This window comes from Ovis canadensis, chromosome 2, assembly GCF_042477335.2.
Source record: "Ovis canadensis isolate MfBH-ARS-UI-01 breed Bighorn chromosome 2, ARS-UI_OviCan_v2, whole genome shotgun sequence".
Lineage (NCBI taxonomy): Eukaryota > Metazoa > Chordata > Mammalia > Artiodactyla > Bovidae > Ovis > Ovis canadensis.
This window is the reverse complement of record NC_091246.1, coordinates 240472718-240495736: the sequence shown is the minus strand read 5'-3', so window position 1 is coordinate 240495736 and position 23019 is coordinate 240472718. Positions and strand designations below refer to the sequence as shown.

The window sequence follows — 23019 nt, the reverse complement described above, 5'->3', positions numbered from 1 at the left end:
GGAAGTGGTTGGCATATGGCCAACTGCCTGTTTTTATTAGTCCACAACTATGCTCATCCATTTGCAGGCACCTATGTCTGCTTTTAGCAAACCGATGCAGAGTTGGATAGTTAAAACAGACTATATACCCCACTGTCTGTCTTCCTCAGTTCAGTCGCTCAGTCGTGTCCGACTCTTTGCAACCCCATGAATCTCAGCACGCCAGGCCTCCCTGTCCATCACCAACTCCAGGAGTTCATTCAGGTTCACGTTCATTGAGTCAGTGATACCATCCAGCCATCTCATCCTCTGTTGTCCCCTTCTCCTCCTGCCCCCAATCCCTCCCAGAATCAAAGTCTTCTCCAATGAGTCAACTCTTCGCATGAGGTGGCCAAAGTACTGGAGTTTCAGCTTTAGCATCATTCCTTCCAAAGAAATCCCAGGGCTGATCTCCTTCAGAATGGACTGGTTGGATCTCCTTGCAGTCCAAGGGACTCAAGAGTCTTCTCCAACACCACAGTTCAAAAGCATCAATTCTTCGGCACTCAGCTTTCTTCACAGTCCAACTCTCACATCCATACATGACCACAGGAAAAACCATAGCCTTGACTAGATGGACCTTAGCCGGCAAAGTAATGTCTCTGCTTTTGAATATACTGTCTAGGTTGGTCATAACTTTTCTTCCAAGGAGTAAGCGTCTTTTTATTTCATGGCTGCAGTCACCATCTGCAGTGATTTTGGAGCCCCCCCAAAATAAAGTCTGACACTGTTTCCACTGTTTCCCCATCTATTTCCCATGAAGTGATGGGACCAGATGCCATGATCTTCATTTTCTGAATGTTGAGCTTTAAGCCAACTTTTTCGCTCTCCTCTTTCACTTTCATCAAGAGGCTTTTTAGTTCCTCTTCACTTTCTGCCATAAGGGTGGTGTCATCTGCATATCTGAGGTTATTGATATTTCTCCTGGCAATCTTGATTCCAGCTTGTGTTTCTTCCAGTCCAGCGTTTCTCATGATGTACTCTGCATAGAAGTTAAATAAGCAGGGTGACAATATACAGCCTTGACGTACTCCTTTTCCTATTTGGAACCAGTCTGTTGTTCCACGTCCAGGTCTAACTGTTGCTTCCTGACCTGCATACAGATTTCTCAAGAGGCAGGTCAGGTGGTCTGGTATTCTCGTCTTTTGAAGAATTGTCCACAGTTTCTTGTGATCCACACAGTCAAAGGCTTTGGCATAGTCAGTAAAGCAGAAATAGATGTTTTTCTGTCTTCCTAGCCTCCTCTATTTTCACCCTTAACTTCCAGAAGTAACTTTCATGTTTACTCAATACCCTTTTCTCTTTGTTTTTGGCAGGCTGAGAACATTTATAATGATGAAGACCCTGAAGGAAGTGTGGATCCAGAAGGACAAGGATCTTAGATCATGTCTGCACTTGTGATTTTTAGACTCCCCTTTTCTTCCTCTCAACTCTGAGATTGATTTAACACTGGTTTTGAGACACAGACTTTGTTTGGTTATCCCTCTATAAGTTCTATCAACAATGTTATTAGTCCAAACAGAAGATGTTTTCTAAATATTAACTGGGGGCTTCTTGATTCAGCAAAGCCACAGACTTATATTTAAATTTTCTTTAGGAATTTTCTAGTAACAGAGGTCTAAAAGTAGCCACAAAAAGGGGGAATATTGTGTGTGGTTATTTTTCTTCTTATGCTATATCCCCAAGTTTTTCAGACTCATTTAAGTAAAGGCTAGAGTGAGTAAGAAATAGAGCTAAGTGAGGTAGGTGTCTGAGCCATGAAGTATAAATACTACAAGATGTTGTTTTTATTCAGGAAATAGGGGAGATTCAAGTCATACAAATTCCTACACGCCGAACTTTCCAGGATGCACATTTCCTTACATAGACCAGTCTCCTCAGTTTCTTCAGTTAAGTCAAAACAGTGTGTTCCTCCTTCCCCATATATTTTTGCTTGTTAGTGTATTTCTTGAGCTGTTTTCATATTATTTCTTTCCTTTCTGTGAAATGGTTTTTTTTTTAAAAACTTGGGACCACCAAGTTGTAAAGATGTATGTTTTTACCTGACAGTTATACCGCAGGTAGACTGTCCAGTTAAGTTGAGAAGAGTGAATCAATAGCTTGTATTTGTTTTTAAAATTAAATTAATCCTGGATAAGAGTTGCTTTTTTTTTTTTAAGGAGTTAGTCCTTGACCACTAGTTTGATACCATCTCTATTTTGGGTGACCTGTTTCACCAGCAGGCCTGTTACTCTCCTTGACTAACTGTGTAAGTGCTTATAATGGAATAAATTGCTTTTCTACATAATCCCGTGCTGATGGGTTTTATTTAGTGTATAACATTCATCAAACACCAGTCTCTGGCTTCTAGAAAAGTTGTTCAGATGACAGTTATTTTCTGTGGTCTTTGACTACCGAGAGCAGAAGTAAATATAGTAGACCCAGAGGTATAGAAAAGAGCTTTACTCCTTCCCAGGGGAAATGAAAGACGTAAAACCCTGAATCAGGTGTACAGATTAGGCTTTGGTAAGATAACATTTTTTTGAAGTCTTACCTCCAGAGAACCACATGAGCTTTTAAGAATGTTAGAGGCAGTGTGGCAGAGAGAATTTAAGGCAAAAATTAAATTTTGAAAAGGTGTTTGACCTTTTCTCATAGAGGTTGAATCTCCCCAGTGTATTTCACTGGGGCCTGTACTTAGAGGTTAGAAAAGTAGGCTCTTGAAAGCCAAGTACCATAACCAGATAAAATGCTTGGTTCTTTACCAAACACCCAGTCTAACTGAATAGATCACTCTGACCCAAAATCATTTTCATAAGGTAAGATATTTTGGGAAATCTGGGTTGGTTCTTGTTTGTCTTGAAGTGAGTAGTTCTTTTAGAGTATAGTGAAAATACCTTGACACAGGAGTAAACCTACATGAATCAGCATAGACTTTAAAACTTTGTAGAGGAATTCAAGTAAAGTATAACACTCATGGCACAGAAGGATCCAGATTGTAAACCATATACAGTTTACCCTTGAACAACATGGGTTTGAAGTGCACAGGTCCACTTACACAGATACTCTTCAATAGTAAATAACGCAATTCACAGAGGTGAAGGAGTCTTTGATACCAAGGGCCAACTAAGTTATGTGCAGATTAAGCCCCACATTGTTCAAGGGTCAGCTGTAATGATAACACGGTGCCTTTTTTACTTCACCTGTGTTCCTGAAAAACTTTGTTTTGGGTCAGCACAAGGCAAGGTACATTTTTCACTAGAGTGTGTCTGTACATTCATCCTTTACTCAGTGTGCCTGTGGAAGGCTGCTGATGGCTGACAGGAGACTCATTTTTCCATTCCTCAGTGCACTGAGATCAGTACCAGCAACGTATGAAACAGAATACAGCTAAGAGTGGACTGACAGTGTTCTGCCGCCAGCCAGCCCTAGAATCTTTTTAAACAGGTCAGCCAGTATTTGTAACTTTCCCAGAGAGAACTGCTTGCCAAATCCATGACACTCCCTTCTCTGTTTAGAAAAAAGTATGTCCAAAGGGTACTTAGTGATCCTTTGCTAAGAAGTTTTTTTTGTTTCTTGGTTACAGATTCGGCCGTATGTTTCTAAACAGCCCCTGTAAGGTTGAGAGAAAAAAGGATAAGTTTAAACTTTGCAACTTAATACAGTATATAATAAAGTTTTTGTGAATTTTTTTTTTTTTTGGCTGTGCTGTGTGGCTTGCAGGATCTCAGTTCCCTGACCAAGGATTGACCAGGCCCCAAAGCATTGAGTCCTAATCACTGGACCATGATGGGAATTCCCATTATAAGGTTTTTAACAATGAATTTCTGAAGCTTAGTGCAGATATGTTAGGGAGAGCTTGCTAGAGTGATTTGTATCTAATCAGGGATGACTTTGGTAGGGGCTCACTAAAAATTTCATCTGCTCACATTAACTTTACACAGGTATAACAAGGTCTGAAATTCTGTAGTTTTGATTCTTTGGATTAATCATTGTCTTCTCCCAGTTGTACTTTTCATCTGATCCACACAAAGGTGTTTAGCAGCTCATTTTCTTCAATTACAGGGTTCTAGTAATCTCTCAAACAACAAGCATGGTCTGTTATGCCTAGATAAAACACAGTAGAAGACAATTTTAGTATGGGAGTTCCCTGGTGGTCTAGTGGTTAAGATTGGGTGCTTTTACTGCCATGGCTGGGGTTCAGTGTTTAGTTGGGGAACTCTTGCAAACTGTGGAGGAGCCAAAAAAAAAAACCCTACTAATTTAGGAAAAGCATCAGTTATAATAGTTACTCATGAATTTGTATCCAAGATGTAGGGTTAACTAGGAAATTAATAAAGATTTATGGACTTAATCTAATAATCCAGTTTCATCTTTTTTAATCCTTAGTGTCTGGCTAAGAGAATCTAGGACTTTATAAAGAATGTGAGAACATTGGAATGTAAAGAAATCACTGGATAGGTGTGTTGCTTGTCTCACAAATGAAGCAATAATCAATGCCCTTTGGTCTATAAACAGCACCCTCTTCAGCTTTTTAAGTGACTGTTAACAGGTTGCTTTAGCCTTCTTGGCCTCCTTAGTCATAGTCTGAATTAGATGTCCTAACTGCCCTCTCTGCTATTCTAAGGAAACTGTTTATGAATAGCAGATAGGGTCAGGTAGGGTGAGGAAAGTAAGAATGCACAGAGCCTAGATGTTTTATCCTGTTCCAGATTTCCTGGTGACAATCAGGGTATGTTTTAAGTCCTACTAGAAACTGAAACATTGCAAAGGAAGCCTGAATATTTGAACCAGGCAACTTGGAGGTATGTGTCATCCTGTTACTCCTAAATGATGTAATTTGTTACTGGACACAATTTTTTTTGAGGCATTAGTCTTGTTAGGAAAGCGGCAACAGGGTAGACACCACTCTTGTAACCGTAAGTATCACCTTGAGACAGTGTCTCGATTCCACCTGCCTCAGAAGTGGGAGCATTAACCTGTTCCAGGCTCTTAGGTAGCATAGCCCTTAAAAAAAAAAAAAAAAATTTTTTTTTTCTTTCTGTTCATGGATGAGCACAATTTGACAGTTTTCCCCCCAATTTTTTTTTTTCTGCTTTTCACTGTCAAATTTCTCATGAGCAACATCTGCCCTCCCCACCATCCCCTCAGCCAGTGTTGGTTGAGATTTGGGGAGCAGCAAAAACTGACTTGTAAGTTGCGAGCTCTTCAGCAAGGCCGACTCTTAGCTGCTCCATCTCTTTGTTCTTCTGTTGCTGGAGTTGCACCCCGCTTCTTAGCTGCCTCTGTCGTTCTTCCATTTCCTCCAGCTGTTCCTGCATGAGGGCCAAGCACATCTCGAATGAGCCAAATAGTAAAAAACCTAACGTCCATTATTATAAAGCATTTCTTTACACCTTGTTTATTTCCACAGCAGTGTTGAGATTGAGGAAATGAGATTCAGAGAATGTATTTTGACAGGGATGTTTTTGAAAATGGTGACCCAAAAGCAGTCTTGCCTGAAGTATTGGGGAGAATTTTGATCACCTAGTTGGTGAACTAAGAATTTTTATAGACCCTTAATGTACGTTTGTTTCCATTAAGATAATCAGTTTTTAATAGTACCCTACAACTTAATTGAAGTTGAAAGAAACCAAGTGTTTATGTAAGCAGGTATATTTGAATAACTATTTGAAGCTCCTTAAAGTCAGACATAGCTTTACTTAGTACTTACCACAAGACAGACAAGCAGATGCTTAATTAATGAGGGTATCATGGTTACTTTCCTATATCCTTTGCTTATTATATCAGGGCAATTTGTTCTAAAGTGCTAATTTGGAAAATGAAGGTGCTATGCCCTGGAGGCCCTTGGGTCTCAGATAACTTTCCCATTGTGCCAAAACCAGGCAGGATCATTCTACAGATTTTCTCTGTGGATTAATGTCTGGAATGATGTAAGGAAGATGTCAGCAAGTCAGTCTGTGGCTTGCCTGCTAGCTGGCGTGGATCCTCAGCGTGGGGGACTTGGGAAGGAAAGGGAGTGCTGAAATTGGAAGGCATATTTTTAAGGGGCAATGACTATCTCAGATTTTGAAGAAGAATAAACTTGGGATCCAGTTCGGGTGCATATTCTTGATGGTGGTTGCTCATTTGTGCCCAACTGTTTGCAACTCCATAGGCTCTCTAGCGCGCCAGGCTCCTCTGTCCATGGGATATTCAGGCAAGAATACTGGAGTGTTGCCATTTCCTTCTCCAAGGGATCTTCCCCATCCAGGGATTGAACCTGGGGCTCTGCATTGCAGGGGGTTTCTTTACCAACTGAGCCAACAGGGAAGCATGTTCTAAATAGAATGATGTAAATAATTTGTTCTCTGAGTCATCCTTGGTATACCTGAGACATGTCAGTCTGCAGCATTTGATACTGTAGCTGAATCTCAGCTTTCATCATATTGTCAAAAGGTCGTTTTTTAGGGCCTAGTCAGGTGGCACAGTGGTAAAGAATCCACCTGGCTATGCAGAAGACTGAGAAGCTTGGGTTTGATCCCTGGGTTGGGAAGATCTGGAGTAGGAAATAGCAACTCACTACAGTATTCTTGCCTGGGAAATCCCATGGACAGAGAGGCTTGGCAGGCTATAGTTCATGGAGTCACTAAGAGTCATATGACCGAGCAACAACCAACACATAACCATCTTTGACACCATGCAGAAATGTGGCTTTACCATCTAAGAGTGTTATCTAAAAGCGTCTGTATACCTCTCTGCCCCAGTTTCCCAAGCCTTGTATCTAGTAAACCTGTCATTTGCTGGATATACAAAAGAACATGCTTGTAAAGACAATCTGTACTGTCACTGATAAGCTCTTGACAGGGAGAAGCTATCACAGAATGAAGTGTTAATACAGTGACAGAAATGAAGGACAATCTCCATTCTTTATCCTATGTAGCATCACTGGGTTAACATTTTAAAAAGTGCTTTATCAGGACTTCCCTGGTGGTCTAGTGGTTAAGACTGTGCTTCTACTGCAGCAGGGCACAAGTTTAATCCCTGGTCAGGAAACTAACATCCCACATGGTGCAGCCACAAAAAAGTGTTTATCATTCAGTCTCCATAGGCTTTCCACTTTCTTTAGTCTGGCGTTCAGAGTCCTGCTAGTTTGACCCTCACTTCTAACTAGGGCCTCCATTACTCCTCTAGTCTACACTGTCCAATATGGAAGTCACTAGCTACATGTGGCTTTTGTTTTGTTTTGTTCTTGTGGCCACGCTGTCTGGCATGTAAGATCTTTAACTCCCAATCAGACTGAAGGTTCTTGGATCTTAGTATGTCTGGCACCCTGCACATAAAATGCTTATTGATGTGAAGCGTGCAGATAGTAAGCATATTCCATCTTGGCACTAGAAGTCTTCCAGTTTCAAGGTAAAAACTTGATCATTCTCAGCAAACTCACCCCACGCACTGCAACCAGTCACCAAATCTGCCCATTTTCCCTCACATCTCTCTCCTCTTCCACTAAGTGGTCTTTCCAGGCTCTTTGAATCTACCCTCCAACACTGCCACTTAGAGTGCCACTTACTTCTGTGCCAGGCACCATGAGAAGTGCTTTACGGACACTACTAACAAGTTCATTCCTTGCAGCAGACCCATTAATCCCATTTTACATGTGAAGGAGCTCAACCACAGGGTAAGTAATTTGTCCAAGGTTTCACAGTTAGTGGTAGACCCGGGATTTGCCAGTAGCCTAGAGCTTATACTCTTAACAGTTGCTTTACTGCCTTCACGTAAATAGATACAAAAGTAGAGAAAGAACATGGATGCATGGGTGCTAAGTTGCTTCAATAGCCTGCGACCCTATGGACTCCAGCCTGCCAGGTTCCTCTGTCCATGGGATTCTCCAGGCAAGAATACTGGAGTGGGTTGCCATACCCTCCTCCAGGGGATTTTCCTGACCCAGGGATTGAACCCATATCTCTTAACATGTACACTGCTAGGCGAATTCTTTACCACTAGCTCCACCTGGGAGGCCCAGATACATAGATAGGCAGACTCTTAAATGGTCTTCAAACTTTCCCATGAAACCCCAGGAGGAGGCCGTGGCTGGAGTGTGCTTGTCACTCTTTAGTTAGTAGCTCTACTTTTACCTGTGGGGTTTTTTTTTTAATGTTTACACGTTGCCATTCCATATAACATTGTTTTTGGGGAAAAGTCTGTGGCTTTGAAGAAAACCTTTTTAGGAAAACCGCTGACCTAAAGAATACATAAAGCCCTTTACAATCTGGTCCTATGCTACTTCTCCAGCCTCATACACTTTTCAGATTTGTTATGGTTCAGGCACACTTCCCATAACATGTCTGTGTTTTCATGCTTTATGAGCTGTTCCCTTGGCCTAGAATGGTCTTCGTCCCTTGTCTACACAGTGAATTCATTCTTTAAGACTCAGCTCAAACACCTTGTAGCATGAACTTGAACTGGATTTCCCAGGGTTACATCGACCTCCATCCCTTCCTAGCTGTGTAACCCTGGACAAATGACTTCTGTGACTCACCTGTGTACTTGTTTCTCAAATGGTGACAATAGTTACACCTATCTCAGAGGTAAGAATTAAAGGAATTATTACATGTAAAGAACTTCAAGTACATGCTAGCTATTTTTAATCCTTGTATGAAATTTCCCCCTTATTTCCCCAAGGGTAATTAAACCTGCTTCATCAGTGTAATGTTTTATTCCTACAACTATTACATTGTCTATCACATTGAAGTATGTTAATTATTTCATTGATTCTAAAACTCACACTTTACATACTTAGATCCAGATGTCTTAGATTTTAGGAAGTTTTATCTCGTATCCTTCCTGTACTATAAACTTTTTTATCATTAATTTTTTTCTTTTTGGTTCTTTTTCTGTTTTTTAATTTCTTTTTAATTTATTATTTTTTAATTGAACTATAAACTTTGAGGACAGTGACTGTCCGCCACCCCTAACCCCTCACCACAAGTTCTCATCTCTTGCCACCACATAGCTCATTGCCTGGCACAAAAAAAGTAGGCTAAATATTTGTTGAATGAATGGGTGATGGTGATGAAAGCAAATTTAAAGTCACCAGGGTGAGATGTACCCTTGAAAAGTAATCAGATGCCATACATGGCCTTTGGCAAACAGTTTGGGAAAAAGTCATTTCAGAAAGAATTATCTCTGTCAGACCTTTTTTCTCACTTTATTGTGGTATAGAAATAGACTTTCATCAGGGTTGTTTCTCATTGAGTGATCTTTGGAAAGCTGCACAGATAATCAAATCTGAAACAAATCCAGTACAGTGATGCAAATCACTCGGGAAACAGTTCTAGAATTCTAACACTATATAAGGAAATTCTAATCCCAAGAATTCCCTACTTAGTGCATCACCATCTGAGTTAGCCTTGTCTGAAATCTAAGCATCCTCTGACTTCTCACCTCTCTGCCCGCTCATTCTGTAGTGAAAATTATTCTATGTTCGTTCGTTCTTCCCTTCCTTTTCTTTTGCTACCATTGTTTCCTCTTACCTGTAGTAGTTTCCTAATCAGTCTCCCTTGCCTGTTAGTCTCTAGCCCATTTTACACACTGCCACCAATAATGTTTCTAAAAGGAGAGCGAGGGGGACTTCCTGGTGGTCAAGTAGTTAAGAATCTGCCTGCCCTGGCCCAGGGAGATTCCACAGGCTCGGAGCGACTGTCCCCATGGCCACAGCTACTGAGCCCCTGCTCTAGAGCCCAAGAGCCGTGACTGCTGAAGCCCTTGTGCCTAGATAGAGCCTGTACTCCCAAGTGAGAGGCCAGCACAGCAAGAATCTCGTGCGCTGCGATTTAGAGTAGCGCCTACTCACTACGACTAGAGAAAGCCTACATGCAGCACCAAAGATCCAGTGTAGCCAAAAATGAATACCTTTTTTAACTAAAAAAAGAGTGGGGATCATGTTAATCCCTCGATTAAATTTCTTTAAGGAGCCAACTGACCACTGAATAAAGTCCAGACTCCTTAGGCTGGATTTCAAAGTCTAATGGGATCTGCCCTGACCTACCTCCACAGTTCAACTCACCTCTCAGTTTTTCACCTTTCACCTGCAGCCAAGTTACTAATTATATTTTTATATCTATTGGATTAAATAATATGTTAAAAATTACCTTCACCTATTTCTCTTTTATGTGGCTATTAGAAGATTTTAAATGATATTTGAGGCTTGCATTATATTTATGTTGGACAGCACTGGTCTAGATCTTGCCTATACTTAAGTACTTTAATAACACTGTCTTCTGTTACAGGTTCTCTGATTTAATCCATGGCTAAAAATAATCTCATTATCCCATAGCACTCTTATCTGTACCTCTCTTAAATCACATGTTACTTTCTACCCTGGGTTACAGTTATTAAAGTAACATCTGATTGAGTATCAGGTGTTTAAGAATAGTATTTGTTTATGCAAAAATAATTACCACCCTTTCACTAGATTATGACCCAATAAAAAGTGCAGTGGAGGTGGAGGGCAGTGTTGGGTAAGTGAATATGTATAGCTTGAAGGCATTCAATACTAGGACCCCAAAACCCTATTCTTTTCATAATATAAGCTATAGAAAGCGTGACAAAATATTCAGTGAAGTGAATGCAGCCATTTTCAACAGAGGACATCTTCCTTAATGGATAAGTCAAAATCTCTGGGATTTTTAAGTTCATCCAAAAAATGTGTGTTTCAAAAGACAAAAATACTGCTGTGAAAAGCACCACAGTGTGGGGTTCTCATGGCGCCCAGCAGCACAAAGTCAGCACTTAACTGATGCGGACTCAGCCTGGTGGCAGAGATAAGTAAGCCATACTCCCTACCTTCTGAAAGCTCAGCCTGTGGGGGAGAGAGAACTGTTTATGCACTGAGTGTTTAGATCCCATTTTGTTCTAAAAGGGATTAGGACTGGCTCACAATCAGAAATAGCTTGAATACGATTGAAATGGTGACAAATGCACAAAAAAGGAAAAGGAGGGATAGAGGTTTATAGATTTCATCCCAGCTTTTTAAGACTGGAAAACTTCAGAGCAGAGATCAGATAGGTGGGACTTGAGAGTGAATACCGCGGAGGGGAGAGAATGAATTCTACCTGGCCTCATTCCCTCCTGCTCTATCTAAACCCAAGGGCAATTCACTCAGAATCGGAAAATGGTGCTATAGAAAGAGCACTGAAATATTTGGGGTTGGTCAGACTAGAGTTCAAATTACTCCGACTCACTGGGCCTCAGTTTCCTCATCTAAGAAAAATGATAATAGTTGAGTTGGAGGATTAACGAAGATCATTGGTGTAAAAGTGTCGTGGAAACTAAGAGTGCAGGTTAACTTTCAGCCCTAGCATGCCTGAATGAATGAAATGGAAAATGGCTTAAAGAAGTGAGTGAGTGGCCCATGAAACAAATTGCTCTTCCTACCTATGCTAGCCTGGTGGCTCAGATGGTAAAGCATTTGCCCACAGTGCGGGAGACCTGGGTTCAATCCCTGGGTCAGGTAGATCCCTTGGAGAAGGAAATGGCAACCCACTCCAGTACTGTTGCCTGGTAAATTCCATGGACAGAGGAGCCTTGTAGGCTACAGTCCATGGGGTCGCAAAGAGTCAGACGTGACTGAGTCACTTCACTTCACTTCACATATGCTAGCATCCTTCAGCCCAAAGACATTTGGCCCGGTCCCCTTTTCCTCCCTAGACTAAAAGACTGTCCTTCCTCCCACGCCCAGTGGGCCTACCCGGTACTGCTGCACCTCCTCATCCCGCTTTTGCCTCACAAGGGTGATCTGGTCCTCCAGGTTCCTGTTTTGCAAGTGGAGCTGCTGGGCTTCTGCCTGCAGAGGTCTCAGGGCCTCCTTCATCTCCTGGATCTCGGCCTGGGTTTTCTGCAGAGCTTTGGCCGCAGCTTCTTTCCTCTCTAGGAGCCGCAGCAGCTGAGGCTCGTACTCCTCCTCCAGGCCCTGGCGGCTCTCTGCCATGAGGCTCTCGAACTGGGCAGAGAGCCGCCGGCTCTCCTGGAGAAAGTGCCCATCCCTCTGACTCGGAGGTGCTTCGAGCTGTTGCCGTAACTGCTCCTTCTGCTTCTGATAGGCCTCCCGGAGCTGGGTTAGTTCCTCTGAGAGCTGGGCTGCCCGGGTGGTCAGTGCTTCCCGGAAATCGGCGAACTGGGCCACGTCCTGCCGGCGGCACTCCAGCTGGTACTGGTAGGCCACGCACTCCTTGGTCACCTTGAACAGCTTCTGCTTGACCAGCCGGATCTCCTCCCTCAGCCCATCCCTCTCGAGCTCTGCCTGGGCATGCAGTTTGTAGGCGGCCAGGATATCCCGGTGGACCTGCTGCACCTCCTGCAGGGCAGGCTCGCGGAGCAACACAAGCTCATGGATGAGTTGATCCCTCTCCTCTTCCAGCTGGGCCACGGCTTCAATGCACTGCTGGAAACGCCCCTCCAGCAATTCCAGGTCCTCTATGCTCAAGCTCCCCTCTGTGCTGGGACTGGGCCCGGTTTGGAGGCTCTCCTTGGGGTTAGACTTAGCCTTGCTCAGGAGCGTGTCTCCCCTGTGAGCTATCTGCTCTGGGCTTGCGGTCTTCACGGGCTCTTCCACGTATAACACCCCCTCCGGCTTCACCAGCTCTTCCACACATAAAGCCTCCTCCGGCCTCGGCTCCTCCAGGTACAGGGCCTCATCCGGCGCCCTGGTTTCCTCGATGTGCAGCGTCTCCTCCGGCGGTTCAGTTTCTTCCACGTACAGAGCCTCATCAAGGTCACCTGTGTCCCCCAGGTAGAGAATGTCCTCTAAGTTCAAGGTCCCCTCCAAAGACAGAGTAACTTCTGGGTTCCAGGTCCCCAGCTCATATAGGGATGCAGAGTTCTCCTCTTGAAGAGGAGAAATGACCTCTGGCTTTGTTTCCCTGCAAAAAAAACGACAAGGTGAGAGGGCAGTCACAGTCCTGGGAGGGTTTGTGACTGGAGCTGCCAGGACACAAGCCTAGCCGACAGCAAATTCTCACATCTCGAAGGGCAGTCATCTGCCCCCTCCCTTTATTGATCCACCACAACACAGCCCATTGCTTTAGCTCTGACACCATCCCCACGAGGTATGTGTTGAGCCTCTGCTTCCGTACCATCAACAGACAGGAACCCACACCTGAGCCACTCTGTTCCACTATCATAAGAAAGTTCTAGTATTGAGGTAAGACCTTCCCCACAGTTTTCACCTGGATTTGATTCTTCTTTCTAGAATCAGATACTCTAATTTCTTTTCCATATCAGTTATTTGAACACTTAAAGAGAGCTACTTAAAGAGAACCACCTGAGGAGCCACCCCGCACCTGAGGCCAGGAGCGGGGGCCAGGAGAAGCAACCAGAGGAGCGGTGGGAGGGTCTAGAGGAGCTATCGCACGTTGAAGTTCAAGGAGATACCCCTCGTCCAAGGTAAGGAGCAGCGGCTATGCTTTGCTGGAGCAGCCATGAAAGGATACCCCACGCCCAAGGTAAGAGAAACCCAAGTAAGATGGTAGGTGTTGCAAGAGGGCATCAGAGGGCAGACACACTAGTCAATCTAATCACACTAGGACCACAGACTTGTCTAACTCAATGAAACCAAGCCATGCCTGCGGGGCCACCCAAGACGGGAGGGTCATGGTGGAGAGGTCTGACAGAATGTGGTCCACTGGAGAAGGGAATGGCAAGACACTTCAGTATTCTTGCCTTGAGAACTCCACGAACAGTATGAAAAGGCAAAATGATGATAGGATACTGAAAGAGGAACTCCCCAGGTCAGTAGGTGCCCAATATGCTACTGGAGATCAGTGGAGAAATAACTCCAGAAAGAATGAAGGGTTGGAGCCAAAGCAAAAACAGTACCCAGTTGTGGATGTGACTGGTGATAGAAGCAAGGTCTGATGCTGTAAAGAGCAATATTGCATAGGAACCTGGAATGTCAGGTCCATGAATCAAGGCAAACTGGAAGTGGTCAAACAGGAGATGGCAAGAGTGAACGTCGACATTCTAGGAATCAGCGAACTAAAATGGACTGGAATGGGTGAATTTAACTCAGATGACCATTATGTCTACTACTACGGGCAGGAATCCCTCAGAAGAAATGGAGTAGCCATCATGGTCAACAAAAGAGTCCGAAATGCAGTACTTGGATGCGGTCTCAAAAACGACAGAATGATCTCTGTTCGTCTCCAAGGCAAACCATTCAATATCACAGTTATCCAAGTCTATGCACCAACCAGTAACACTGAAGAAGCTGAAGTTGAATGGTTTTATGAAGACCTACAAAACCTTTTAGAACTAACACCCACAAAAGATGTCCTTTTCATTATAGGGGACTGGAATGCAAAAGTAGGTAGTCAAGAAACACCTGGAGTAACAGACAAATTTGCCCTTGGAATGCGGAATGAAGCAGGGCAAAGACTAATAGAGTTTTGCCAAGAAAATGCACTGGTCATAGCAAACACCCTCTTCCAACAACACAAGAGATGACTCTACACATGGACATCACCAGATGGTCAACACCGAAGTCAGATTGATTATATTCTCTGCAGCCAAAGATGGAGAAGCTCTGTACAGTCAACAAAAACAAGACCCGGAGCTGACTGTGGCTCAGATCATGAACTCCTTATTGCCAAATTCAGACTGAAATTGAAGAAAGTAGGGAAAACCGCTAGACCATTGAGGTATGACCTAAATCAAATCCCTTATGATTATACAGTGGAAGTGAGAAATAGATTTAAGGGCCTAGATCTGATAGATAGAGTGCCTGATGAACTATGGACTGAGGTTCGTGACATTGTACAGGAGACAGGGATCAAGACCATCCCCATGGAAAAGAAATGCAAAAAAGCAAAATGGCTCTCTGGGGAGGCCTTACATATAGCTGTGAAAAGAAGAGAGGCGAAAAGCAAAGGAGAAAAGGAAAGATATAAGCATCTGAATGCAGAGTTCCAAAGAATAGCAAGAAGAGATAAGAAAGTGTTCTTCAGCAATCAATGCAAAAAGAAATAGAGGAAAAGAACAGAATAGGCAAGACTAGAGATCTCTTCAAGAAAATTAGAGATACCAAGCGAACATGTCATGCAAAGATGGGCTCGATAAAGGACAGAAATGGTATGGACCTAACAGAAGCAGAAGATATTAAGAAGAGGTAGCAAGAATACACAGAAGAACTGTATAAAAAAAGATCTTCACAACCCAGATAATCATGATGGTATGATCACTCATCTAAAGCCAGACATCCTGGAATGTGAAGTCAAGTGGGCCTTAGAAAACATCACTACGAACAAAGCTAGTGGAGGTGATGGAATTCCAGTTGAGCTATTTCAAATCCTGAAAGATGATGCTATGAAAGTGCTGCACTCAATATGCCAGCAAATTTGGAAAACTCAGCAGTGGCCACAGGACTGGTAAAGGTCAGTTTTCATTCCAATTCCAACGAAATGCAATGCAAAAGAATGCTCAAACTACCGCACAATTGCACTCATCTCACGTGCTAGTAAAGTAATGCTCAAGATTCTCCAAGCCAGGCTTCAGCTATATGTGAACCGTGAACTCCCTGATGTTCAAGCTGGTTTTAGAAAAGGCAAAGGAACCAGAGATCAAATTGCCAACATCCGCTGGATCATGGAAAAAGCAAGAGAGTTCCAGAAAAACATCTATTTCTGCTTTATTAACTATGCCAAAGCCTTTGACTGTGTGGATCACAATAAACTGTGGAAAATTCTGAAAGAGATGGGAATACCAGACCACCTGACCTGCCTCTTGAGAAACCTGTATGCAGGTCAGGAAGCAACAGTTAGACCTGGACATGGAACACAGACTGGTTCCAAATAGGAAAAGGAGTACATCAAGGCTGTATATTGTCACCCTGCTTATTTAACTTCGATGCAGAGTACATCATGAGAAACGCTGGACTGGAAGAAGAACAAGTTGGAATCAAGATTGCCAGGAGAAATATCAATAACCTCAGATATGCAGATGACACCACCCTTATGGCAGAAAGTGAAGAGGAACTCAAAAGCCTCTTGATGAAAGTGAAAGAGGAGAGTGAAAAAGTTGGCTTAAAGCTCAACATTCAGAAAACGAAGATAATGGCATCTGGTCCCATCAATTCATGGGAAATAGATGGGGAAACAGTGGAAACAGTGTCAGACTATTATTTTGGGCTCCAAAATCACTGCAGATGGTGATTGCAGTCTTGAAATTAAAAGACGCTTACTCCTTGGAAGAAAAGTTATGACCAACCTAGATAGTATATTCAAAAGCAGAGACATTGCTGACTAAGGTCTGTCTAGTCAAGGCTATGGTTTTTCCAGTGCTCATGTATGGATGTGAGAGTTGGACTGTGAAGAAGGCTGAGTGCCGAAGAATTGATGCTTTTGAACTGTGGTGTTGGAGAAGACTCTTGAGAGTCCCTTGGACTGCAAGGAGATTCAATCAGTCCACTCTGAAAGAGATCAGCCCTGGGATTTCTTTGGAAGGAATGATGCTAAAGCTGAAACTCCAGTACTTTGGCCACCTCATGTGAAGAGTTGACTCATTGGAGAAGACTCTGATACTGGGAGGGATTGGGGGCAGGAGGAAAAGGGGATGACAGAGGATGAGATGGCTGGACGGCATCACAGACTCGATGGACGTGAGTCTGAGTGAACTCCTGGAGTGGGTGATGGACAGGGAGGCCTGGCGTGCTGCGATTCATGGGGTTGCAAAGAGTCGGACATGACTGAGTGACTGAACTGAACTGAACTAAAGAGAACACTTAAAGAGTCCTACTGTGTAGCACAGGGTACTATAGTCAATATCCTGTGATAAACTATAGTGGAAAAGAATATGAAAAATATATATATATGTATAACTGAATCACTTGGCTGTGCAGTAGAAATTAACACAGGAATGCAAATCAACTACTCTTCAATAAAATAAATATTTAAAAAATAAAGGGACTACAACCACTAGTGGTCCAGTGGTTAAGAATCCATCTGCCAATGCAAGGGACGCGGGTTCAATCCCTGGTCCTAGAAGATTCCACATTGCCATGCCACAACTACTGAAGCCTGCTGCAATGAGAAACCCACACACTTCAACTAGAGAGTAGCCCCTGCTTGCCGCAACTAGAGAAAGTCTACGCACAGCAACAGACACCCAGCACAGCCACAAATGAATGAAATAAAGAGAACTGATTTTTCCTTGACTATTCCATGCAAGCCAAAGTTTCCAGTACCCTCCTCATTTGGGTTACTTCTTACAGGTTCCAAGTTGATTCATTATCCCTTGGGGATAGGTATAGGAAGCAGAATCCAGGTGTACTCTGAGCAGTGATTCTCTGGACCCTATATTCCTACTGAGGTAGTCAAGATGCCCTTAACATATAGGGCAGCTCTATCATATTCTTTCTTTGACCACACCATGTGGCATGTGGCATCTTAGTTCCCTGAACAGGGTTCACACCTGTGACTCCTGCATTGGAAGTGCGGAATCTTAACCAACGGTCACCAGGAAAGTCCCTCTTATTCCTCATGAATGCTGAGTTTGAGTAAAATCCCTAAGACTTTTTCACAGCAAGTGCTTTAAAACCGTATCTCTCGTTCCTGTAAAACCTCATCTTGGAACTGGCCCATCCTTCTAGGCTGTCAGATGCTCTTGAATTCAGATTCTGTGCTTCTAACACATGAGCCCCTTAACGCAGCTCCAGCTGCCGGCTCGCTCTCTTGGTTCCTGCTGAGGAATGTACTCTTGCTGCTGTGGCTCTCAAGTGGCTTTAGTCTTTTCTGTTTCAAATGCATCTCACTTACCTTGGATCTCTGAGCAATTCTTTGAAAATATAAAATACTCTGGAAATAATAATAATAAATTACAGTTTTAAAGGTCCTGTTATATGTGCCAGGCTGTTCTAAATGCTTTACATATATTGATTCATTTAATCTTCATACCAATTCTATGAGGTGGTTACATTTATTATTAACATTTTACAGATCAGGAAATGGAGGTTAAAGAGATCCAGTAATTTGTTCAAGGAAACTCAGATACTCAGAGAGTGCCAGTTATAAAACAGACTAAATTTGAATAAAAAACTTTTTGATAGTGTAAATGAAAAGCCTCACATATGAAACAAAGAATTCGATTTGTTTTGGAAAGGTTTACTTGTATCCAGGTTTTAAGCTCTATTTCTTAGCTCCAGGTTCCCAATAAAGACTATTTTTATTCTAAATCATTGTGTTCTCAGTCCTCCTCTCTACACCCCAGGAATCCCTGGCTTCCCTTTTGTAACCAACCCCTGATGGTACTCGGGAAACCACAGAAGTGTGGCTTCACCAGGCCCCAGACATCACTGGCCTCATTCAACCCCAGCACCTCCACCAACACCTAAAGCTTGCAGACAACGATCACCTAGTCCATTCACTTCCCTTTACCAGACATGGAGTGGGTTGTTTTTTTTTTTTTTTCACCTAAAGTGCCAAGCATCAGCAAACTCAACTGCCAACAAATTATCCTTCTCTCTGAGCTTGTTACACCTGTATTCTCCAGCTCAGAGAAATATATCACTGTGTATCAGGCTGTATATCAGTGTTGTATTTTTTTAATTGGGTATAGTTGATTTACAGTGTTGTGTTACATTCTGCTGTACAGCACAATGAATCAGTTATACATTTATTTACATATATACATACATACATATAGATCCACTTTAAGATTATTTTCTCATACAGGCCATTACAGAGTATTGAGTAGCGTTCCCTGAGCTATACAGTAGGTCCTTCTTAGTTATCTATTTTATATATAGTAGTGTGTATACATCAGTCCCAATCTTCAATTTATCCCCCACCCCCTGTAACCATAAGTTTGTTTTTTATATCTGTGATTCTATTTCTATTTTGTAAATAAGTTCATTTGTACCATTCTTTTAAGAACCACATATAAGAGATATCATATGATACTTGTCTTTCTCTGACGTATTCACTCAGTATGACAACCTCTAGGTCCATCCATGCTGCTGCAAATGGCACTGTTTCATTCGAGGCAATGGCACCCCACTCCAGTACTCTTGCCTGGAAAATGCCATGGACGGAGGAGCCTGGTAGGCTGTAGTCCATGGGGTCACTAAGAGCTGGACACGACTGAGTGACTTCCCTTTCACTTTTCACTTTCCTGCATTGGAGAAGGAAATGGCAACCCACTCCAGTGTTCTTGCCTGGAGAATCCCAGGGACGGGGGAGCCTGGTGGGCTTCCATCTATGGGGTTGCACAGAGTTGGACCCAACTGAAGCGACTCAGCAGCATTCTTTTTTAAGGCTGAGTAATATTCCATTGTATATATGTACTACATCTTCTTTATCCATTCTTCTGTCGATAGACAAATGGTCTTTAAACAGCCTGCTCACTAAAAACTGATATTTCCATCTCAGAAAGTCTCCAGTCTCCATCCTCCTCTTCAGCCCACTGCCAGGACCCTCATCCACGTCATTATCCCTCACCTGCACTCTTGTACCAGCCTTCCCATAAGCCTTCTTCTTTCCCATCCCAGTCTAGTTTTGACAGTGCTGCCACTTGCTCTAATATAAAACAATCCATCCTGCTCCACTTCACCCGTAGATAGTGAACTGCTTTGCACAGATTCTAGGCCCTTCAAGATGTGACCCCAACATACCTTTTCAGCCTCACCTTGAATGACTCCCTACTGCCCACGCAATGCTTGACACTCTGGAACACACATTAACTTTATCTATTTATATTTATTTTTATTTATTTGACTATGCTGGGTCTTAGTTGTGTACACAGGACCTTTTAGTTGTGGCATGTGAACTCTTGGTTGCTGCATGTGGGATCTAGTTTCCCAACCAGGGATTGAACCCCGGGGCCCCTGCATTGGGAGTCTTAGCCACTGAACCACCAGGGAAGTCCCTCAGAACATGTGTTAACTTTTAAATCTCCCACTCCTATCCCACAATGTCTAAAGGGTCCAGCTGGGGACATATAGTTCATTGTATACTGCCTGGAGCTCCTCCCACCAAGAAGGATGCACTGATCAGCCAGCCAGACCCACCCAGATCCTCAACAGAGTCCCTGCTTTACCAGCAGACCTCCCTCACATCATGTTCCAGCTGAGTCCTCCACCCTGGAATGACATAATTGCATTCAAGGCAGTATTCTAAGCATTCTCCATAAATACTCAGTTATACGACGCTCACTTGTGTGTGTTAGTCACTTAGTCGTGTCAGACTCTTTTGACCCCATGGACTGTAGCCCGCCAGGCTCCTCTGTCCTTGGAATTCTCTAGGCAAGAATACTGGAGTGGATTGCCATTTCCTTCTCCAGGGGATCTTCCTGACCCAGGGATCAAACCCCCGGTCTCCTGCATTGCAGGTAGATTCTTTACCATCTGAGCTATAGGGTTTCTCCCCAATTTATAGATGAAGAAACCAAAAAGCACCAAGTAAAGAACCCACTCAGAGTTCTACAGCCTGTATGTGGTAGAGCCTGTTGAAGGCCGGCAGCCTGGCTCTAGAGCCAGGGCTCCTTTTTACCACTCTCATCTTAGATAGAATAAGCATTGGGTCTAAAAGACCTAACAGATACAGCAGGTATAACAGAGCTCAGCCCTAGAATTCAAAATATATTTATATCTATTTACTTAACACATTTCTACTCATCTTTCAAATCCTGCTGGAACCCCACCTCCTCTGGGAAGCCTGTCCCAGGCACTCCATATGCAGCTCATCTTTGCACTAAGTGCTTTGCGTTCCAAAAGTGCATCTGTCACTCTCCCCTGATAGTCCGTTTCCCGACGACAAGCACAGTTATTCTCTGTATCCCAGGGTGGGGCTCTGTGGATGTAGGCAGCAGCAACTGACTGAGCTCCAAGGAGGAAACTTGCCCAAGGTCAAGTGGCAGGACTGGATGTAGAGTCCAGGTCTCCTGACTTACAGGCAGCGCTGTCCCCACACACGGTGTTGCCTCAGTCACCTCATCCGAAGTGCCAGGCCTCTGCTAGGTGCTGCCCTCACTCAGCTGCCTCTCTCTAAAGAGCTGGGGATGGAGAAGGAAATGGCAACCCACTCCAGTATTCTTGCCTGGAGAATCCCATGGACAGAGGAGCCTGGCAGGCTACAGTCCATGGGGTTACAAGAGTCAGATGCAACTTAAGAGACTAAACTACCAGAGAAAGACTACCCCCAATTTGGCAGTAAGTGACAACTGGCCTTAAGATTTCTTTTTTTTTTTCCCCCCGATAGAAAAAGAAAACACTTGGAAAATGAAAATAATAAACTTTCTATTCAAATGTTAAAAAAAAAAAGAGAGAGCCAGGGAAAAGTAGATTATGGGAGGCCTCCCTGGTGTTCCAGTGGTCAAGAGTCTGCCTTGCAATGCAGGAGATGAGGGTTTGATCCCTGGTTGGGGGACTTTGTTTTTGTTTAGTTACTAACTTGTGTCCAACTCTTTTGATACCCCATGGACTGTAGCCCGCCCGGCTTCTTGGCCCTTGGGATTTCCCAGGCAAGAATACTGAAGTGGGTTGACATTTCCTTCTCCAGGGGATCTTCCCGACCCAGGGATTGAGCCCGTATCTCCTGCATTGTTACCACTGAGCCAACTGGAAGCCCTGGCTGGGGACTACAGATCCCCTAATGAAACATGCCATAGAGCACTAAGCCTGCGTGCCACGACTAGAGAGCTCCACAGCTACAGAGCCCTCATGACACAATGAAGATCCCACATGCTGCAACTAAGACCCAAGGCAGCCAACAAGTAAATGAATGTTTTGTTTTAAGTAGACTACAGGAGGTCTAGGGGCAAGGCAGCCAGCTCAGCTGGGGCCCCTGACCTCAGGCCTCCTTGGGCGCCAAGCAGCCTGCCTCTGCTACTCTGTCCCTGTCCCTGTAGGATCCCAGCAGCTCCCAACCCCGGCCATCAGAGCTGCACCTGGGCATGTTTTTGATACCATGCAGGCCCGGGTTGGTGTGTGGCTGGCTCTGCGTGTACAACAGTACAGGTGAGTGCATGTGTAAAACTAGGCTCAGCTTTGTGTGGTGGTGACAGGGAAGAGGTGACAGGTGTGTGTGTGGCTGCACTTCCACCTCTTGGTACAAGAGGAAGTCCAGGGCTACAGGCTGACCTGGGGCAGAAGCGCTCCCTACTCGCCCCAAATCCATCAGCCACAGGTCCCTTCCCTCTCACCAGGAGCAAGCTGATAGTGTGGATGATGGAGAGGGCTTTCCCTCCAGGGCTCCGTACAGCCAAGGTTCTCCTGCTGATCTGGGATTGGGGACCCTCCCCCCACGCCCTCTCAGGCCCAAGACCAGAGAGAATGAGCTGCCTGAACAGACTCAACTCCAAGCTGGCAGCCGTCCAACCTTGCACCAAGTCTCTTCCACACGGCAAATTCAGCGACTTGGAGGGTTCCATGTCCAGCTGTATTTGGGGTGAGGAAGGAAAGAAAATGGGGAGGGTCTTTGGCCACTATGGGCCATCCGGCATCTGATGGTTGATGCCGGCTAGTGTGAAGGGGTTAATCCTCACATCGCCCGTGGGAGGGGAAGGGGGAATTATGAAAAGCCCCCAGACCAGCGGAGGTGTCGGAACCCCGGGCCTCCCCCGCCTCGCCCCGGGCCAGACTCCCCTATCACCCTTGGCGGGTGGCTCCACCCTGTGCCCCACCCCCGCCTGGACCACCGCCCGCGTCTGGCGAAAGGCGCTCCTGGGGAGAAGGGATCCGCCTAGCACCCCCTCCCCAGGAGGGGGTGGTGGCCCGGGCCTGAGAAGGTCCTTTCCTACCTCGCGGCCTGGGCGGAGCCGTCCCCGCCGCGCCGGGGCTCCGGGCTGGCCATGGCTGCGCGACCCGGGCTGGGCGGCCGCGGTATTAATAGTCGGCCCCGCCGGCCGCCCGCGCCCGCCAGCCGCACTGCCAGCTGCAGCCGACACCGGATCCGCCGGCCCAGGGCGGGCGCGCCCACTTGGCCCGGGCTCCGGCCGCGGGAGGAGGGAGCGGGCCTCGCGGCCCGGGGGCGGGGAGAGGCCGCCCCTCCCGGG

General features: G+C 44.6%; 2 protein-coding genes across 5 annotated transcripts in view; one reads left to right on the top strand and one right to left on the bottom strand.

The window, feature by feature from the left end:
* The window catches only part of RBBP4 (RB binding protein 4, chromatin remodeling factor), a 17093-nt gene extending 14788 nt beyond the window's left edge, over nucleotides 1-2305 (top strand). The window contains exon 12 of the mRNA XM_069578683.1: nucleotides 1335-2305. Coding sequence (XP_069434784.1) covers nucleotides 1335-1400 — 66 coding nt within the window. The 3' untranslated portion in view covers nucleotides 1401-2305. The remainder of the gene's footprint in view (nucleotides 1-1334) is intronic.
* SYNC (syncoilin, intermediate filament protein) lies at nucleotides 1782-23019 on the bottom strand. 4 transcript variants are annotated; one of them, XM_069578681.1, is made up of 5 exons: nucleotides 22765-23019; nucleotides 11729-12899; nucleotides 5188-5312; nucleotides 4928-5004; nucleotides 1782-3610 (listed from the first exon to the last, which is right to left on the bottom strand). In XM_069578681.1, the coding sequence occupies exons 1-5, from the start codon at nucleotides 22815-22817 to the stop codon at nucleotides 3600-3602; spliced, it is 1437 nt and encodes a 478-aa protein (XP_069434782.1). In that variant the 5' UTR covers nucleotides 22818-23019; the 3' UTR covers nucleotides 1782-3599. The 4 variants fall into 4 exon arrangements, with proteins under 4 accessions (XP_069434782.1, XP_069434783.1, XP_069434781.1 ...); XM_069578680.1 differs by having other exon boundaries at nucleotides 2306-4104; nucleotides 22765-22944; XM_069578682.1 differs by lacking the exon at nucleotides 4928-5004 and having other exon boundaries at nucleotides 22765-23016.

Bases quoted from the DNA above. Each gene is read 5' to 3' on its own strand.
- SYNC (XM_069578679.1), bottom strand. From the start codon at position 22,817: ATGGCCAGCCCGGAGCCCCGGCGCGGCGGGGACGGCTCCGCCCAGGCC. The intron at 12,900-22,764 runs GTAGGAAAGGAC...TTTTTTTTGCAG, and splicing joins GGCTCCGCCCAGGCCGCGAG to GGAAACAAAGCCAGAGGTCA. The intron at 5,005-5,187 runs GTCAGTTTTTGC...TTTTTTTTTAAG, and splicing joins GAAGAGCTCGCAACTTACAA to GGCTATGCTACCTAAGAGCC.